This window comes from Grampus griseus, assembly GCF_964374135.1.
Source record: "Grampus griseus genome assembly, chromosome: 3".
Taxonomy (NCBI): domain Eukaryota; kingdom Metazoa; phylum Chordata; class Mammalia; order Artiodactyla; family Delphinidae; genus Grampus; species Grampus griseus.
Genome location: NC_139019.1, coordinates 30,405,066 through 30,424,980, shown reverse-complemented (window position 1 = coordinate 30,424,980; position 19,915 = coordinate 30,405,066). Strand labels below are relative to the sequence as shown.

At 35.5% G+C, this 19,915-nt stretch overlaps 1 protein-coding gene across 1 annotated transcript in view; it reads left to right on the top strand.

Annotated features, from left to right (window-relative positions):
- NUP155 (nucleoporin 155) overlaps window positions 1-19,915 on the top strand; it is a gene marked incomplete at its 5' end in the record, with an annotated part of 61,014 nt that overhangs the window by 6,729 nt on the left and 34,370 nt on the right. The window contains 11 exons of the mRNA XM_082651724.1: window positions 990-1,060; window positions 5,430-5,522; window positions 6,505-6,671; window positions 8,485-8,590; window positions 9,438-9,511; window positions 9,821-9,912; window positions 12,290-12,387; window positions 12,875-13,027; window positions 14,514-14,614; window positions 16,938-17,108; window positions 19,369-19,479. Of these exons, the coding sequence (XP_082507850.1) occupies window positions 990-1,060; window positions 5,430-5,522; window positions 6,505-6,671; window positions 8,485-8,590; window positions 9,438-9,511; window positions 9,821-9,912; window positions 12,290-12,387; window positions 12,875-13,027; window positions 14,514-14,614; window positions 16,938-17,108; window positions 19,369-19,479 (1,237 nt within the window). The remainder of the gene's footprint in view (window positions 1-989; window positions 1,061-5,429; window positions 5,523-6,504; window positions 6,672-8,484; window positions 8,591-9,437; window positions 9,512-9,820; window positions 9,913-12,289; window positions 12,388-12,874; window positions 13,028-14,513; window positions 14,615-16,937; window positions 17,109-19,368; window positions 19,480-19,915) is intronic.

Sequence of the window (19,915 nt, the reverse complement as noted above, 5' to 3'; positions counted from 1 at the left end):
TTGTTATACTTTTGTTAGGCTGCTTGATGTTTTCCAACAAATTTTGGATGCTCTGTTTGGATGCTCCACTCTTTTTTCTCTTTTTATTTCAATTTGGGCAATTTCTATTGACCTTTAACTTCATGTTTACTGATTCTTTCGTCAAGTCTACTGAAAAGTCCATATAAGATATTCTTTGTGCTGTGCTTTTTATTTCTAACATTTTCACTGGCTTATTTCTAATTATTTTCATTGCTCTGCTGAAATGCCTTACCTGTTTATACATATTGCTCATCTTTTTTATTAGAGCCTATACTATATTGATTATATTTATTTTAAATTTCCTGTCTGATAGTTCAGACATCTGACTCTGCTTCTGTTGATTGCTTTGTTTCTTGACACTGGGGCTTTTTTTTGCTTGCTCTTTTGCTCATGTTTTGTTACTCAAAGCCAGACACCATGTATAGGACAGTGAATACTGCAATAAATACCCTTTATCCTTAGAAGTGGGCACGTCTCTTCCTTTGCTAGAGCCTAGCAGGTAGGCCTTTATTGTGAGGGAGTTGACTTTTTCCAACTCAGGAGTTAAGCCGAGTGTAGTTTTGTTGTTGCAGTGGTACCTTCAGTGGACCACAGGTTTCAAATTCCTTTAGAAGTATTTTGCACTTAGCGTACAGATTGGGTTGCTGGATTTTTTCTCAGTGTTCCTGTTTCTCCCCCAGCAATAGGCTCTCCCTGTGAGCCTGTGCTTCTGAGAGGGTCCTCTTGCCCCTGCCGCAGCAGTAGACTGTTATTGCTTGAGACTTGCAACCTGGTGGGGGGGATGTTTGGAATGGGGACCAGCATTCCGCTTTTTCCTGGTTTACGCTTAGCCTTAGGTAGGCCTGTGTGCCTGAGTCTTGGAACTAAAACAGTTTTGTTTGCTGATTTATTATATTCTATAGTCTTGAAGAACATTATAAAACTTTTTCCTTTACATGTATAACATGTTTTTCTTCAACTGTTGACAGAGGAGACCTTGCCTATTTTGATGGACTTAATGAGACTATTCTTGCTGTGGGACTTGTAAAACCAAAAGCTGGTAAGAAATAAAAATATAAAGATTAAATTATGTTTGTACATAAGATTCCAAATGTTTTAGGACTAAATGATATTATACTTTAAGTAATTAACTTTCCTATTGAAGTTTTGTTCTAAATTACTTCTAATTAGAAATACAAAAAGTGATTAGGAATATTTAACAATTTACTCACCTTATGGTATAAGTGAGTCTGCCTTTAAAATTGTTAAACTACAATTCTTGAATTTTATCTTGCTTTTTGTTAGTCTTTTTTTTTTTTTACCTCTTCAAGTTTGCATAAGTTTTGTTTTTCTTTTTTTACATCTTTATTGGAGTATAATTGCTTTACAATGGTGTGTTAGTTTCTGCTTTATGACAAAGTGAATCATTTATACATATACATATGTTCCCATATCTCCTCCCTCTTGCGTCTCCCTCCCTCCCACCCTCCCTATCCCACCCATCCAGGTGGTCACAAAGCACCGAGCTGATCTCCCTGTGCTATGCGGCTGCTTCCCACTAGCTATCTACTTTACCTTTGGTAGTGTATATATGTCCATGCCACGCTCTCACTTTGTCACAGCTTACCCTTCCCCCTTCACATGTCCTCAAGTCCATTCTCTAGTAGGTCTGTGTCTTTATTCCCGTCTTACCCCTAGGTTCTTCATGACTTTTTTTTTTCTTAAATTCCATATATATGTGTTAGCATACGGTATTTGTCTTGCTCTTTCTGACTTACTTCACTCTGTATGACAGACTCTAGGTCCATCCACCTCACTACAAATAACTCAATTTCGTTTCTTTTTATGGCTGAGTAATATTCCATTATATATATGTGCCACATCTTCTTTATGCATTCATCCAATGATGGACACTTAGGTTGTTTCCATCTCCTGGCTATTGTAAATAGAGCTGCAATGAACATTTGGGTACATGACTATTTTTGAATTATGGTTTTCTCAGGGTATATGCCCAGTAGTGGGATTGCTGGGTCATATGGTAGTTCTATTTGTAGTTTTTTAAGGAACCTCCATACTGTTCTCCATAGTGGCTGAACCAATTCACATTCCCACCAGCAGTGCAAGAGTGTTCCCTTTTCTCCACACCCTCTCCAGCATTTATTGTTTCTAGATTTTTTGATGATGGCCATTCTGACCAGTGTGAGATGATATCTCATTGTAGTTTTGATTTGCATTTCTCTAATGATTAATGATGTTGAGCATTCTTTCATGTGTTTCTTAGCAATCTGTATATCTTCTTTGGCGAAATGTCTATTTAGGTCTTCTGCCCATTTTTGGATTGGGTTGTTTGTTTTTTTGTTATTGAGCTGCATGAGCTGCTTATAAATTTTGGAGATTAATCCTTTGTCAGTTGCTTCATTTGCAAATATTTTCTCCCATTCTGAGGGTTGTCTTTTGGTCTTGTTTATGGTTTCCTTTGCTGTGCAAAAGCTTTGAAGTTTCATTAGGTCCCATTTGTTTATTTTTGTTTTTATTTCCATTTCTCTAGGAGGTGGGTCAAAAAGGATCTTGCTGTGATTTATGTCATAGAATGTTCTGCCTATGTTTTCCTCTAAGAGTTTGATAGTTTCTGGCCTTAGATTTAGGTCTTTAATCCATTTTGAGCTTATTTTTGTGTATGGTGTTAGGGAGTGTTCTAATCTCATACTTTTACATGTACGTGTCCAGTTTTCCCAGCACCACTTATTGAAGAGGCTGTCCTTTCTCCACTGTACATTCCTGCCTCCTTTGTCAAAGTTAAGGTGACCATATGTGCGGGGGTTTATCTCTGGGATTTCTATCCTGTGCCATTGATCTATATTTCTGTTTTTGTGCCGGTACCATACTGTCTTGATTACTGTAGCTTTGTAGTATAGTCTGAAGTCAGGGAGCCTGATTCCTCCAGCTCCGTTTTTTGTTCTCAAGATTGCTTTGGCTATTCGGGGTCTTTTGTGTTTCCATACAAATTGTGAAATTTTTTGTTCTAGTTCTGTGAAAAATGCCATAGTAGTTTGATAGGGATTGCACTGAATCTGTAGATTGCTTTGGGTAGTATAGTCATTTTCACAATGTTGTTTCTTCCAATCCAAGCACATGGTATATCTCTCCATCTGTTGGTATCATCTTTAATTTCTTTCATCAGTGTCTTATAGTTTTCTGCATACAGGTCTTTTGTCTCCTTAGGTAGGTTTATTCCTAGGTATTTTATTCTTTTTGTTGCAGTGGTAAATAGGAGCGTTTCCTTAATTGCTCTTTCAGATTTTTCATTATTAGTGTATAGGATTGCAAAAGATTTCTGTGCATTACTTTTGTATCCTGCTACTTTACCAAATTCATTGATTAGCTCTAGTAGTTTTCTGGTAGCATCTTTAGGATTCTCTATGTGTAGTATCATGTCATCTGCAAACAGCGACAGCTTTACTTTCTCTTTTCCACCTTGGATTCCTTTTATTTCTTTTTCTTCTCTGATTGCTGTGGCTAAAACTTCCCAAATTATGTTGAATAGTAGTGGTGAGATTGGACAGCCTTGTCTTGTTACTGGTCTTAGAGGAAATGGTTTCAGTTTTTTACCATTGAGAATGATGTTGGCTGTGGGTTTGTCATATATGGCCTTTATTATGTTGAGGTAAGTTCCCTCTGTGCCTACTTTCTGGAGAGAGTTTTTTTTTTTTTTTTTTTGCGATACACAGGCCTCTCACTGTTGTAGCATCTCCTGTTGCGGAGCACAGGCTCCAGACGTGCAGGGTCAGCGGCCATGGCTCACAGGCCCAGCCGCTCCACGGCATGTGGTATCTTCCCAGACTGGGGCACGAACCTGTGTCCCCTGCATCGGCAGGCGGACTCTCAACCACTGCGCCACCAGGGAAGCCCGGTGTATGATCCTTGTAACGTGCTGTTGGATTCTGTTTGCTAGTATTTTGTTAAGGATTTTTGCATCTATGTTCATCAGTGATATTGGCCTGTAGTTTTCTTTTTTTGTGACATCTTTGTCTGGTTTTAGTATCAGGGTGATGGTGGCCTTGTAGAATGAGTTTGGGAGTGTTCCTTCCTCTGCTACATTTTGGAAGAGTTTGAGAAGGATAGGTGTTAGCTCTTCTCTAAATGTTTCATAGAATTCCCCTGTGAAGCCATCTGATCCTGGGCTTTTGTTTGCTGGAAGATTTTTAGTCACAGTCTCAATTTCAGTGCTTATGATTGGTCTGTTTATATTTTCTGTTTCTTCCAGGCTCAGTCTCAGAAGGTTGTACTTTTCTAAGAATTTGTCCATTTCTTCCAGGTTGTCCATTTTATTGGCATATAGTTGCTTGTAGTCATCTTTCATGATCCTGTGTATTTCTGCAATGTCAGTTTTTACTTCTCCTTTTTCATTTCTTATTCTGTTGATTTGAATCTTCTACCTTATTTTCTTGAGTCTGGCTAATGGTTTATCCATTTTGTTTATCTTCTCAAAGAAGCAGCTTTTAGTTTTATTGATCTTTGCTATTGTTTCCTTCATTTCTTTTTCATTTATTTCTGATCTGATCTTTATGATTTCTTTCCTTCTGCTAACTTTGGGGGTTTTTTGTTCTTCTTTCTCTAATTGTTTTCGGTATAAGATTAGGTTTATTTAAGATGTTTCTTGAGTTAGGATTGTATTGCTATAAACTTCCCTCTTAGAACTGCTTTTCCTGTATCGCATAGGTTTTGGGTCATCCTGTTTTCGTTGTCATTTGTTTGTAGGTATTTTTTGATTTCCTCTTTGATTTCTTCAGTGATTTCTTGGTTATTTAGTAGTGTATTGTTTAGCCTCCCTGTGTTTGTATTTTTTACAGGTTTTTTTTCCTGTAATTGATATCTAGTCTCATAGCATTGTGCTCGGAAAAGATACTTGATACGATTTCGATTTTCTTAAATTTACCAAGGCTTGATTTGTGACCCAAGATATGATCTCTCCTGGAGAATGTTCCAAGAGCACTTGAGAAGAAAGTGTATTCTGTTGTTTTGGGATGGAATGTCCTATAAATATCAATTAAGTCCATCTTGTTTAATGTGTCATTTAAAGCTTGTGTTTCCTTATTTATTTTCTTTTTTGAATCCGTTCATTGGTGAAAGTGGGGTGTTAAAGTCCCCTACTATGATTGTTGTAACACTAATTCTAAATGTCATTAAATACTGAAGTGTTTGTGTCTAAGATTTGGGTTTTTTGTTTGTTTGGCTGGTTTTTTTACTATTATCTACTTATTTAAATGATCATAAGTGGTAACGTTTTAGCATCAACATTAAATTAGCTTTACACTTTTCATATGCTGGTTAACCCACAGCTCATATTAAAGGTAACCATATTCTGTTAATGCTTAAATGATGGGTGTTTTCCAGAAAATAGTGCCTAACTCATGTTTACTTTATCTTAGGCATATTTCAACCTCACGTACGACATCTTCTGGTTTTGGCAACCCCTGTGGATATAGTGATTCTTGGACTCAGTTATACTAATTTGCAAACAGGTAGAGCAACCCACATGTTGTGGGAGCTTTGGGGGTTTGTTTTTTTGGCCACACCCTGCATGGTATGTGGAATTTCCCTGACCAGGGATGGAACCCGCACCCCCTGCAGTGGAAGCGCAGAGTCTTAACCACTGGACCACCAGGGAAGTCCCCACATGTTGTGTTTTTTAAAATAAAATATGTTGCCCAGTTTAATATTATAATTGAAAACTAATCTTTTTCACTAAGTTAACTTTCTGGTCTATTTGCTCATAGGAAAATATTTCCCTGTAGGTATGGTATCTTTCAGGTTAATATTTCCACCAGAAATTATTTTGGATTTATTTACCATATCAGTGTACATTTCTTAAATGTCCAATATAAAGGAAGGGTAGTAGAAGAGAAGTAGTTGCCCCAGTGATTTTTAAATAATACCTTCAATTTCTTCATTTTTAATTTTTTGAATGGCCATTTTAACATATGGAACATTGAAATGTATATTACTCTTTCCTTTAAAGTAAGAAGCCATCAATTAATTTGTTACAAGCACATTCAGTGGTTTCTTTTGCATTCTACCAGTGTTATAGGTAAAATAATGTTGAATTTCAGAGCCTCAAATTGATGATTATTGGGGTGGGGTGGGGGGAAAAAGAAAAAATTAATGATTATTACTACCATATCCCTAGGCTTTTTTCCAAAATTTAATGCTTTGGGTTAGTTTTTTTATTTGATGTTTTACTATGTTATATATATATGTGCTATGTATTTTACACATGTTATATATACATACTGTAGGTTCTATTTAACATGAATTATAAAACTGTTCCTATCAGACTTTTTATAGTAATTTTGAAATGTATGTTATACATACATTTTTTTGAAATTTTTGAGCATATCATGAACTCAGTAAGAGTATCAATTCTGAAGATAATACAGTGATTGTTTTAAAACTTTTAAAAAGCTCTTAAAGTGATTCCTATATTCTTTCTTTAAAAAAAAATAGGTTCTGGAGTTCTCAATGACAGTATGTGTGGTGGAATGCAGTTACTTCCAGATCCTTTATATTCTCTTCCTACTGATAATACTTACCTTTTAACAATAACTTCCACTGATAATGGCAGAATTTTCTTGGCTGGAAAGGATGGCTGTTTATATGAAGTAGCATACCAAGTAAGTCTGGCATTTGTAAACATTTTCATTTTCCTCCCTCTTGATGGAGTAAGACTAGATAAGCTTTTGTCTTTTCTTTTTAATTAATTTTTTTATTGGAGGATAGTTGATTTACAGTGTTGTGTTAGTTTCTGATAAGCTTTAGTCTTTATCTTCTAATTATATAGCACGTTAATATATTCTTATGGAAAGTAGTCAAACATGCAGTTAAAGTTGTAGTCCTTCATGACTACACCATACCTGTAAAACCCAGTCCTCCCCGCAAAGGTAACAGCCATTATCAGTTCTGTATATGTCCTTGTAGAATATGATGCATACATTTCTAAATACCTATAAATGTCTTTAAATATCTATAGATAATATATATGTATTTATTTGTGTGTATACATGTATACGAATACATAGTATACTTCTGTGTATGTGTTTTTACTTGTATTATTGCTTAAGTTTTGTTTCATATTGGCTTTTTTTCCTTTTTCTGCCTTTTTTTTCCCCCCACGCCGTGTGGCTTGCGGGATCTTAGTTCCCCGACCAGGGATTGAAACTGGGCCAAGGCAGTGAAAGTGGCGAGCCCTAACCAATGGACCACCAGGAAATTCCCATAATTGGCTTTTTTCATTTAACTGTGCCTTGAAAGTCTTTCCTTGTCAGTATCTGGTAGATAGATATGTGTTATGTTTTGTGATTGCTGCATGATTGTCCATAAAATGGATGTATTGATACATGATTGAACAATTCCTTTCTTGATAGACTTCTAGGTTTTTATTATACCTTTCAGAAATGATGGTGTGATAAGTGTTCTTTTACAAGCCTCCTTGTGCACATGTGTAGAAGTTTTCTAGTGTGGAGACTTAGAATTCTAATAGTTGTATTATAGTATATGTGTATTGAAAACTGAATTTTCTATTTTCATTTTGCCCTCTTAAGAGTTTTAGACTCATAGCAGGCATCTTTGATTGTATCCCTTTCCTCTCCCTCCTCACTCTCACTAACCCTGGTATTTTATAACTTATTAATTTTGACCAGTCAGATAGAAGACAATTGTTTTTTATTACTAGTTGGGTTGAGCATCTTTTCATGTATTTATTGGTCATTTGTGTTTACTCTGAAATATCTTTGTATCCTTTGCTCCATTATTTTTTCCCCCTTACTGTATTGTTGCCTTTATCATAAGGTAAACAGTAGGAAACTGATAAGACAAGTATTCTCATAGGCACACAGCTAATTAGTGGCAGAGATAGGATTAGAACTGAGGTTAGCATTTTTATGTTATATTGTATCTCTTCCTTACCCAATTTCTCTTGGTTTTGTTAACTACAAAAAGAAGATTTTGTTGTAGATTTAAGTATGGCAAAACTCGATCATTGAGGGGCAGACTGTAGATTATGATGGTGGTGGCTACTATTTTTTAAATTTCCTTTTAGCAGTAGTGGGAAGAGATAAAAATACCTCTATCCTATGTACTTTTGACACTTATAAACTACGCTTATTATTTCCCTTACTGCTTTCAAGTAGGAGTTTTTAAGATAATTAAAATGAGTTCACTAACATAGCATTACTGAGGTTGCTGGAATAGACATAGCTGATTTCATCGAGAGCAGTGATTTGATTTTCGTTAAATACATTTTCTATTTTTAATTACAGGACTGAACTCAGTACTTCTCAGTACTTATTTTTGAGTAGTATGTCTTACTTTACAATTATTGGTATTTTACTAAGATTTGAGAACCTTTATAAACATGAGTATATTTTAGTTGCTATGATGGAGGTACCTACATTTACAAGTTTATGTCTTTCAATTTTTTCTTTGAAGGCAGAAGCAGGCTGGTTTAGCCAGAGGTGTAGGAAAATAAACCACTCAAAGAGTGCACTTTCTTTCCTTGTTCCTTCGTTACTACAGTTCACATTCTCAGAAGATGGTGAGTAGAAAACAAATTTGGCAAACAAAACATTTTAACAAATCACTGACCTAACATTTTCTTCAGAAATTCTCATTCTTAATTGAAACAGTTTCTTACTAAACAGTATTTGTTATATAGTCATATCATCTTTTAAAGGGAGAAGGGATGATAAAACAGATAGCATGAGTTTTATTCCCAAGTTCCTATAAATGTAGCACCATAGAACATGTGTCTACAATAGCTATATATACTTAAACCACCCGTGTCTGTGTTTGTGAGAGAGTTAGACATTCAGACATTTAATACATGTTTTGCCTGGTCTGAAAGAAATTCCCAGCATAAAATGAATATATCTGAGTTTTTAATTGAGAGATTTAGGCAGGTGAAGTAATTTTAAAATGCTTCAGTAAAGTAAAATAAATATATCTAAAAATGTTAATATGACTGAATTTTTAAATTATTTTCTTTTACACAATGAATTATTAAACTAAACTGGAAGTTTCTTGAAGGAATGGACCAGGTATAATTATTTTATGTGTTTCTAGCATATAGTAAGCATTCATTAAATGTTGAATGTAGGAATAATTTGGAACTTGTTTTTGGTTTGGCTTAAAATTAATTTAAAGGACAGAATAACTTATTCGTGATGCTCTTAACCCAGTCACAGTATTTGATGTTTGCTTTTTTTCGCGTGCTGTCTGACCTGAATGCTTCTTGGCTTTGTCCTTGTGCAGCTACCCTAAGACTTACCTACAAAACAAAAGAAAAGCCCTGAATGTAAATCAGCAATTTTAATTGGTTGTAAGTGGCTACTGTGTTTGATTTGTTAACCTCCGTTTTTTTTCTTCCTCTGTCTTATTTTTAGATCCTATTGTTCAAATTGCAATTGATAATTCAAGAAATATTTTATATACACGATCGGAGAAAGGAGTAATACAGGTAAGTATTAATATTATACCACCATATAAGAGGGGAAGAATATCCCTGTTTTTAAGGAACAAGGTTTAGTCACTCTTGGGCTTTTCCTATGAACTGTGTGCTTTAAAAAAAAAAAAAAAACCCGCTGCTTAAGGCCCCCTTTTATGAAATTGTTAATCTCTGAATGTTTTCATACCTATATGAAGTACCAAAATTAAAGGATCCCTAAAAAGGAAAAGTTTACTTAATAAAAATTTATTTAAAAGGTTATTTTATAAAGTGTATACAGTTTATAATCATGTTTAAGTGGGTATGATTTTTTATTCACAGGTGTATGATTTGGGCCATGATGGACAAGGAATGAACAGAGTTGCCTCAGTGTCACAGAATTCTATTGTTTCTGCTGCTGGAAACATTGCTAGGTAATATGTAATTTATTCTCAGGCATTTCATTTGCAGGCATAATTATATTATTTATATGCAGTATACTAAAATTATTCCCTCCTTGAAATATCTCCAGAAAGTAAGAAATGTTGAAGGAGGTGACATCATAGGTTATGTTTGAAACAGTTGCTAGCAATGCTTCCTTTTATTCTTATGTTGGATGGTTTGAAACATAATGCAGACTAGTTTTACAGGGTAAAGGACAGCTTGACCTGTGATTTTCCCTGGAGTTTGAAATTATGCTCTAAGTGGTCTGTGCAGGCATTATAGGTATTATGACTAGGAAACTGCAAGTCTCAAAGTTTCCTCTTTTTTAACTACTCCACCCTTCTAACAGGTCTACATGGTAGTTTCATTGGTCTGATAATGGACACAAGTACATTTCGGGAAATACAGAATTTCACAGTTGTATTAGCCTCACTGTATTCTTGAGGAAACTAAAACTAAGGATGTTATGATTTGCCTGAGGTCTAACTCCTAAGTAAGTGCTGAGATCCAACCTAAAAGCCAAGTTTTCAGACACTATACACTGTTTGCATATGTCACAAGTGACTTAGCTTCAGAAACTCTCTTCACCTAACAAAGACCTCAGATTTTCAATTTCTGTTTTCTGTGTGCCTGGGTCACTGCTACAATCAGATATCCTAGTGATAGCATGTTTTCCTTGGTCTTCAATGACCAAAAAATTCTCAAGGCAGGCAATTTGAAACAAAATTTCCTTTTACTTCTTCTAATTTTGGGGGGAAAGATTTTTTCAGATCCACAGAAAAATGAAAAGAATAGCATGATAAAATCTGATATACCCTTTATCTAAATTCACCAGTTGTTAACATTTTGACTTATTTCCTCACTCTTAAGACCTATTTGAAAGTAAGTTGCAGACATGACTTTCACCCTTAAATCCTTCAGCTTCCATCTCCTAAGCTCTTATATACTACATTATCATTACCACACCTAAAAAATTAATAATTTTATAATGTTATCCTAATTATATAGTCCATATTAAAATTACTCAGTACTCCTCCAGATCTTTCATAGCGTTTTTCTTTACATTTTTCTCCACGTTCAGCCAGAGCACATGAGCTACGTTGGTTATTAGTCTCTTTAATATAAAACGGACCTCTTACTGCCTTTTTCAAATGTTGACATTTAGTGGGGAGGGGCAGGAGAGTTATTTGTAGAATATCCCATTTTCTGAATTTTTTTTCCTTATCTATAGATTCAGGGTAATATTGTTTTTTGTTTATTTATTTACTTATTTATTTATTTGGTTTTGCCAGGTCTTAGTTGTGGCTCCAGGGCTCCTTAGTTGCAGCAAGAGGCCTCCTTAGCTGTGGCATGAGAACTCATAGTTGCAGCATGCATGTGGGATCTAGTTCCCTGACCAGGGATCAAATCCAGGCCCCCAGCTTTGGGAGCACAGAGTCTTATCCACTGCGCCACCAGGGAAGTCCCAGGATAATATTTTTTTTAGCCAATATCACATACATGATGCGAACTTCTTACAGTATTACATTAAGAGGCACATAGTACCAGTTTTCCTATTATGAACACTTGGTTAAGGTGGTATTCACCAGATCTCACCATTATGAAGGTTCATTTTCCCCCCCTTTTTTTTGCGGTACACAGGCCTCTCACTGTTGTGGCCTCTCCCGTTGTGTAGCACGGGCTCCGGACGCGCAGGCTCAGCGGCCATGGCTCACGGGCCTAGCCGCTCCGCGGCATGTGGGATCTTCCTGGACCGGGGCACGAACCTGTGTCCCCTGCATCGGCAGGCGGACTCTCAACCACTGCGCCACCAGGGAAGCCCTCCCCCTTTTTAATTAGTGATAATCCTTTCAATGATATTTTGATGCTCTAAGGACACCTTATTCCCCATTAACCATTTACCCAATGGATTTAGCTTTCTTTTATGGTCTTTGAAAAAAGATTACTCTTAACAATATTAATGTAAAGAACACACATTCACACTGGGTTTTTGCCAGTTCTTTCTCCTTTTGCACTACTTTCCTAAAAAGTAGCCTTAAAACTATTTTAGCATGTTTAAACATGTAAAAATCCTACTGGAGGGGCTTCCCTAGTGGCGCAGTGGTTGAGAGTCCGCCTGCCGATGCAGGGGACACGGGTTCGTGCCCCGGTCCAGGAAGATTCCACATTCCGCAGAGCGGCTGGGCACGTGAGCCATGGCTGCTGAGCCTGCACGTCCGGAGCCTGTGCTCCGCAACAGGAGAGGCCACAACAGTGAGAGGCCCGCGTACCACAAAAAAAAAAAAAAAAAAAAATCCTGGTGGAATATATTCCTTGTAATTGAGTAGATATACTTTAAAAATAAACTTTAGTTTTTCTTTCTTCTAGGACCATAGATCGTTCTGTTTTTAAACCAATTGTTCAAATAGCAGTGATTGAAAACTCCGAATCACTGGACTGTCAGTTATTGGCTGTCACACATGCAGGTATGTTGTTTTATTTATATGTGTGCTTTAATGTGATAACTTTTTATAATCTTCAGGTTTGGAAATTTATGACTGAAAATATGTTTTTACTTCTGTATCAATTATAAGCCATACTAATAATTTGAAAAATTAAGGCTTTTGAAAAATCAGAAGATTCCACTCACTCTGTCTCCTCATTTTATAGATGTAAAACCAGGCCTGAAAGGTAAAGTGGCTCACATTTAGTGACAGAGCCTGAACTGGAACGCAGGCTCCCTTGTCTTATACTTGTAGGTTCTTTCTACTGAAATGTGTTGATTTACCTCTCAATTCCAAGTGATGTCTTAGAAACCACTTCAGCTGGTAGTATGCATGATTAAGATCAGTCAGGAAAGTGATATATGGCTTTAACAGAGTTCTGTGTTTTTCTGTGGAATTGTTTCAACAACACATGTACCTCATGTCTTTTATTTCCTGTTAATAATGGATAATTTTACCCCATCATCAGGTGTAAGACTGTATTTCAGCACTTGTCCGTTCAGACAGCCATGGACACGCCCTAATACATTGACACTGGTCCACATCCGCTTACCTCCTGGATTCTCAGCATCTTCAACGGTGGAAAAGCCTTCAAAAGTACATAAAGCTCTTTATAGTAAAGGTAAATTCTGAAATACTATCAGATTTAATATTAGATTCTTAAAATTATTAAAATCAGAATGCATTTTGAGGCATTTGAAATTAACAGATTTCCAGTGAAGTTCAGGATGTTATGGGTTTTTTTAATCCAGGAACTCTTTTTTTATATTAGCTTATATTTCAAATTTTTCATTGGCATATATATTAAAAATATAGTTTTTTAAAGTATCTAAGTACTTTTAAAATTGTTTTATTAGCCTTGTACATGAACTCACTGGTCAAAATCAGTGTTATAAACTGTTATAAACAGTTATAAACTGCTATAAACTTAAAATGACTTTCCTGATACCACGCCTGCTTTGTCAGTGTCTTTATGGATATGGAGAGTTTTTCCTGTCAAAATATGAAATTTTAATAACAAACTCTTTTGGATTAATAATTAAGTTTAAAAAATGAGATTCTAGTTAAACATCAAAACTTGAAAAATCCATATGTGGTTTTCCCCAATATGAGAAAGCATTCGTAAAACAATTTGTTTTTATTTTCTAATCATTTTAAAGCCTTTTCTCTGCTATTGTACTGTGTCTTCTAATATTTTATTTTTCAACACCCAAATTAAACTTTCCTTCACAAATAGAATTTTTTCAAGTACATTGTATCATGTACCTTCATAGCATTTTTAATAGCAGCTTTAATTGAGATATAATTTACATACCTTTTAAAATGTACAATCTATTAGTGTTTAGTTTATTCATGGAGTTGTACAACGATCACTACTATCTAATTTCAGAACATTTTCATCACTGCAGAAAGAAACCCTGTACCCATTAGCTGTCACTCCCTATTTCCCCCTTCTCCCAGCCCTGGAAAATCACTAGTCTACTTTCTGTTTCTATGGATTTGCCTCTTTTGGACATTTCATTTAAATGGAGTTGGAAAATATAGGACTGGCTTCTTTCACTTAGCATAATGCTTTCAAGGTTTATCTATTGTAGCAGGTTCTTTTTTTTTTTTTTTTTTTTTTTTTGCTGAATAATATTTTATTGTGTGAGTGTACCACATTATAATTACCCATTCAGCATTGGGTGGGCATTTGGGTTGTTTCTCTTTTTTGGCTATGATGAATGATGTTGTTATAAACATTTATGTACAAGTTTTTGAGTGGACACATTTTCATTTCTTTTGGCTATATACCTAAGAATGGAATGCTGGATCATATGGTAACTTTAGAAATGTTAAAATGTGAAAAAAAAAGTTGTGTTTACCTGAAAGAAATGCAGTATAAGGTCTAGAACACTTAATAATGCTACCCTGGCACTAATTATATATCCTTTTAGGGGATTTATTTTTGTTTATTTTGTGACTTGTTTATTTATAAAGATTAATGCTGTATATTTATGTATCTATATTAATGTCACTAATTATTAATGTCACTAATATAATAATTATGATTATTGAGGATATATATTATTTGACATCATATAAGATTTTACATATTAAACTTTTAGGTATTCTACTGATGGCAGCCTCAGAAAATGAAGATAATGACATTTTGTGGTGTGTCAACCATGATACATTTCCTTTCCAAAAGCCAATGATGGAAACCCAGGTAAGTTATCCTGAGAGATTATAAAGAATTTTTTACATAATTTTAAGTGAAGAATAAAATTATGAGAAACTTTATCTTCTGATTTATTACTGTTTGCTTCTAATAATCTAATACGATTAGCAGTCGTACTGAAAAGAAGTATATACTGTTAATTTTTTGTTTTTCCTCTGTGAGATTAGAAGTCATTATGGTACTCGTTAAAAACACCTTTAACAAAAAACATTGGAACCCTTTTAGAATGTTCTTCATAATGTACCTGAAAATGCCTATATCTTTTCTGAAATGATCTTTGTCCCACTTAAATATATTATATTTTTAGTTATTATGAGGCCATGCATTATAGTTATGACTTAGAATTTTATTCTTATGATCTCTTTAATTTGTAGTTCCGCCTAAATATTTAACGTTTTTTCTTTTAATTATAGAAAATTTCAAATATATGCAAAAAATAGAATGGTAAACTGAACCCCACATTAAGAAATTACCCATTTCTCCACCTTGTTTCATATCTCTTCCCCACGTATATAAATGTATACACACAAACACATGATTGTGTTTTAAAAGTAAATATCACGTATACCACGAAGTCAGCAGAGAGGTCCTGGGTGAGAGGTGCGGCCCCGGCCTATCCTGGCCCAATCCCACACCTAGGCCACCTACCCCAGCCCCCAGCCCAGGAGATGCTGAGAGGAGGCCATCTCTACTCACTCCCCTTGCTGTCCCCTACTCCACTCCCATCTGTCCTCCTAGATGCCCTAGCATAGCTCATGTTACCTGCCCCCAGAGGCTGCTGATCAAACGAGATAGACCAACCCCCACTAGGGTGTGAATGTCTGAGACTCTCTTTGGAGCCATCTCTTTAAAGGCATTTTGGTTCTAGTGTCACTAGCTGCTTCTGGTTATTTTCAAACGTGAACCCGTCTGGTTAGGGGGAGTGGGAAAAGGTGTGTGTAGATGGGAGGAGGAAGAACCAGTTCCTGGGAATGGGGGCATGGTTTGAATGGACTCTTCCAAGTTGCTTACATGGCCTAAGCAGCTGGGGTAGAGTCAGGAGGTAGGTATGGAGGCAAGGAGCACCTTTCTCAAATTCTTTTCTTTATCCTTTGAACTTTACTGAGCACATACTGTGTTGCCTCATTATGCGACAGACTGTAAGGATTCAGAACTCAGGAAGATATAAACCCTGTCTTGATGGGAGCACAGTGTTAGCGGGTGCAGGTTTGAAATCTGGCTCTATTTCCTCAAAGCAGTGACTCAGAGGACTAACGTGTCTCTGGTCCTCAATTTCCTAATCTATAACAGTTTTAATAGTACCTACCTCTGTGGGGTGGTTGTGGGATTAAATGAGTTCATGTGTGTAAGGTGCTGAGAACACTACCTGGCACACAGGAAGCACTCGATAAACGTTAGCTACTTTTAAAGTAGATACTATATATCATATATATCATATCACTTCACCTCTATAATACTTGAGTTCTCAAACAAATGTGGACTTTAAATATATATATATAAATATAGCTCATGAACTTTAATCAAATTCTGGTCTCCCAAAAACAGCTATACAAGACATTAAGTCAATGGAAAAATTCTGTATTGACTGGGCATTAGATTGTATTAGAGAAATGTTAATATTCTTACATGTTAGGATAGTATAGTGGTTATGTTAGAAAACATCCTTATTTTTAAGAGGTGCATGCAAAAGTATTTAGTGGTGACATGATATTCATAACTTTCAAATGGTTCAGTAAATGAAAAAATATAGAAAGAAGAAAGCAAATAGGGCAAAATGCTATCAATTGTTGAATCTAGGTATCAGGCATATGGACATTTATTGTACTTTCAACATTTTATTAATGCTTAAAATTTTTTATAATAAAATATTTTAGAAGACTAGACACTTTTTTTTAGAGAGTATCTTAGTTTAGAAAGCAGATGTAACTTCAGAAGAAAACAAAAACTGTATGTCAGCAGATTTGAGCACTGAACCTACCAGTGTAGATCAATTTACCCTGGAAAGAGGGTAGAAGGTATAGTCTTCAGTTACTGAAAACATTGTAATTTTAGTAAATACTATTTATAGTTCATCCTAAGAAAATTTTGCCTTTGTCTTCTGGTATGAAAAGATTTACTATCATAGAAGATGCCTGATTAAAAGAATAGACATTAGAAAATTAAATACAGACTTTTGAGAATATTCGTGCTGATGTATTATTATTAATCTGTTAAACCCTACATTATTTAAAGATTGTATTATTCTTTTTTAGAAGGTTTTGCCTCATGTAACTTTAATAATATGTATAAAACATTTGTTTCTTCTACATAGATGACTACTCGTGTTGATGGTCATTCCTGGGCTCTTTCTGCAATAGATGAGTTCAAAGTAGATAAGATAATCACACCCTTAAATAAGGATCATATTCCCATAACTGACTCACCAGTTGTTGTACAGCAGCACATGTTGCCTCCAAAGAAGTTTGTTCTCCTCTCAGCACAGGTATTTACATCATCTGTTAAGGTGGAGAGAAAAAGAAGAGAAGCCATATTTAACGTTTTGGTCAAAGTATTCTGCAGTAGTTGCTTAATAGAGTCGTTTACCTAAGTACTTAGGAATGTTTATTCTTAAAATATTCTTAAGGAATAGTTTATAAATACCAAAAATGCGGGCCTTCTCTAGTTGTGGCAAGGGGGGGCTACTCTTCATTGCAGTGCACAGGCTTCTCATTGCGTTGGCTTCTCTTTGTTGTGGAGCACGGGCTCTAGGCACACGGGCTTCAGTAGTTGTGGCACGCGGGCTCAGTAGTTGTGGCTTGCAGGCTCTAGAGCTCTAGAGCACAGGCTCAGTAGTTGCTCCGCGGCATGTGGGATCTTCCTGGACCAGGGCTCAAACCTGTGTCCCCTGCATTGGCAGGCGGATTTTTAACCACTGCGCCACCAGGGAAATCCAAGAGCTTGCTGTTTATAAAGTATTGCTATTATACTTTTTCTAAAGTAGCATTTCTATCAATAGTATTCAGCATAAAATTAGTAAAACAAGCTATGTTTATTTCTTATCATGTAGTCCTCACTTGTTAAAAAAAGAATCTTTTAGTATTTATTTTTTGAGTAGCGATGCATTGACAATTCCACTGGTAAGCAGAGGGGTATACACAATAAAATCTCCCTTCTGGTTTGGGTCCCCTCCCTACAGACACCCATGTCATCAGAATCTATATCTTTCCAGAGATATGTTATGATATCAATATACAAACAATATAAGTATATTTATAAACACACATTAGCATATTGTATGCACTGTTTTATACTTTGCTTTTTATGTTTCAAAGATACATTTCAGATATCTTTCCATAGTAATATATAAAGAACTTTCTCATTCTATTTTATATTTGAAAGGCATTCCTTTATATGGATGTACCATATTTAACTAGGCCCCTATTAATAGATCATCTTTTGCCTTTAAAAATAATGCTGCGGACTTCCTTGGTGGCGCAGTGGTTGAGAGTCCGCCTGCTGATGCAGAGGACACGGGTTCATGCCCCGGTCCGGGAATATCCCACATGCTGCGGAGCGGCTAGGCCCGTGAGCCATGGCCTCTGGGCCTGTGCGTCCGGAGCCTGTGCTCCGCAATGGGAGTGGCCACAACAGTGAGAGGCCGGCGTACCACAAAAAAATAAAAATAAAAAAAAATAATGCTGCAATGTTGTGCATATATCGTTTTGCCTGTGTGTGAGTAAAGCTGTAGAATTACATCTACTGGATCAAAAAGTATGTGTGTTTATCAATTTGATAGATGTTGCCAAGTTCCCTGTATATATACATACATTCACTATCAGTGAATGTTGAGTGCTTGTTTCCTTACATCCTGTGCAAGTACAATATGCCATCGTATTAAGAGTGAGATTGACTGTCTGTTCTAGTGTTTATTTTTCTGTGAATTGTCTGTTCCTGTTCTATATCCACTTTTCTATTAAGTTGTCTTTTTCTTTTTTATTTATAGAGGCTCTTTATATGTCAAGGAAACTAACTTTTTGTGATTTAGTCTCAGATATTTTTCCTGGTTTGCCATCTTATTTTGTTCACTGAGATTTTTTTTCCCATGTGGATAAGTCTATAAGTAGTTGAAATACTCAGTTTTTTGGGGGGATTTCTATTGAAGGTTAAAAAAAAAAAAGACCATCCGCACTCTGAAGTTCATAAAATAATTCACCCAGAGTTTCTTCTACTACTATTACAGTTTTATTTTGTCCTGTCTGTTTGGAATTTATCCTGTTTTAGGTATGAGTATGGATCCAGCTTCATTTTTTCCCAAAGTGGACATACTTGTGCCAACATGATTAATGAAATATCTAACTTTGATCCTTTAGTTTGAGGGGCAGCTTTTATCATATATTAAGTTCTAGTGCTTACTTGAGCCTATATCAGAACTTTCTGTTTTGTTCCACTTATCTGTTTATTCATGTGCTAATACCATGCATAAGATAAAGGTTTATAGTATGTTTGTGTCTGACAGAGCCTGCACCCTTTTGCTTTATTTTTTAGCGGGGAGGGGCAGTGTTCTCTTATTAAGTTTTCTGCATGGATATATAGATCTAGTATAGGCTAGGAATTGAAGTGTAGATGATCTTTTTGACCAGTTTACTTCATATTCTTGAAGTTACTTTTTTGTTTCATTGCTTTTATTAAATAAGGTAGCAAGGTCAGTTGCTACTAGCCATGCTTGATAAATCTATTATCCTCTTTCTTTTTGAACTTCTTAGGGGAGTCTTATGTTTCATAAACTTAGACCTGTAGATCAACTGAGGCATCTACTTGTGAGTAATGTGGGTGGAGATGGAGAAGAGATTGAAAGATTCTTTAAATTACATCAGGTAATTATTTATACCTTTTTTTATTGTGATGATATTATGTAAGTTAGGATCAAAATACTGTGGTTAATACTAGTCTTCCTTTCTTTGCCTTAATCACTGTATGTGTACTGGTACTTGGGAGCAGTATTAATATGCTATAAGGGTTTATGGTAAATGCTCAGATTTTTGTTCTGTTTTTGATAAATTCTTATCATTAAAGTGTACTAGTAAGAGTGTGATGTTCAAATTATATGATGAATGTATTTTTATTAAAAGGACAAGATATTTATAGATAAATAACTTTTTTAATTAAAAACTTTTTTTTTTTTAAGCCACAACTAGAAATGATGAGGTAAAACTGGGAATGCTTAGTTTAAAATCAGGAATATCAGATCAAAGTTAAATATACACACTCTGAATTCAAACTACCAGCTCCACCATCAGAGTAGATTACTTG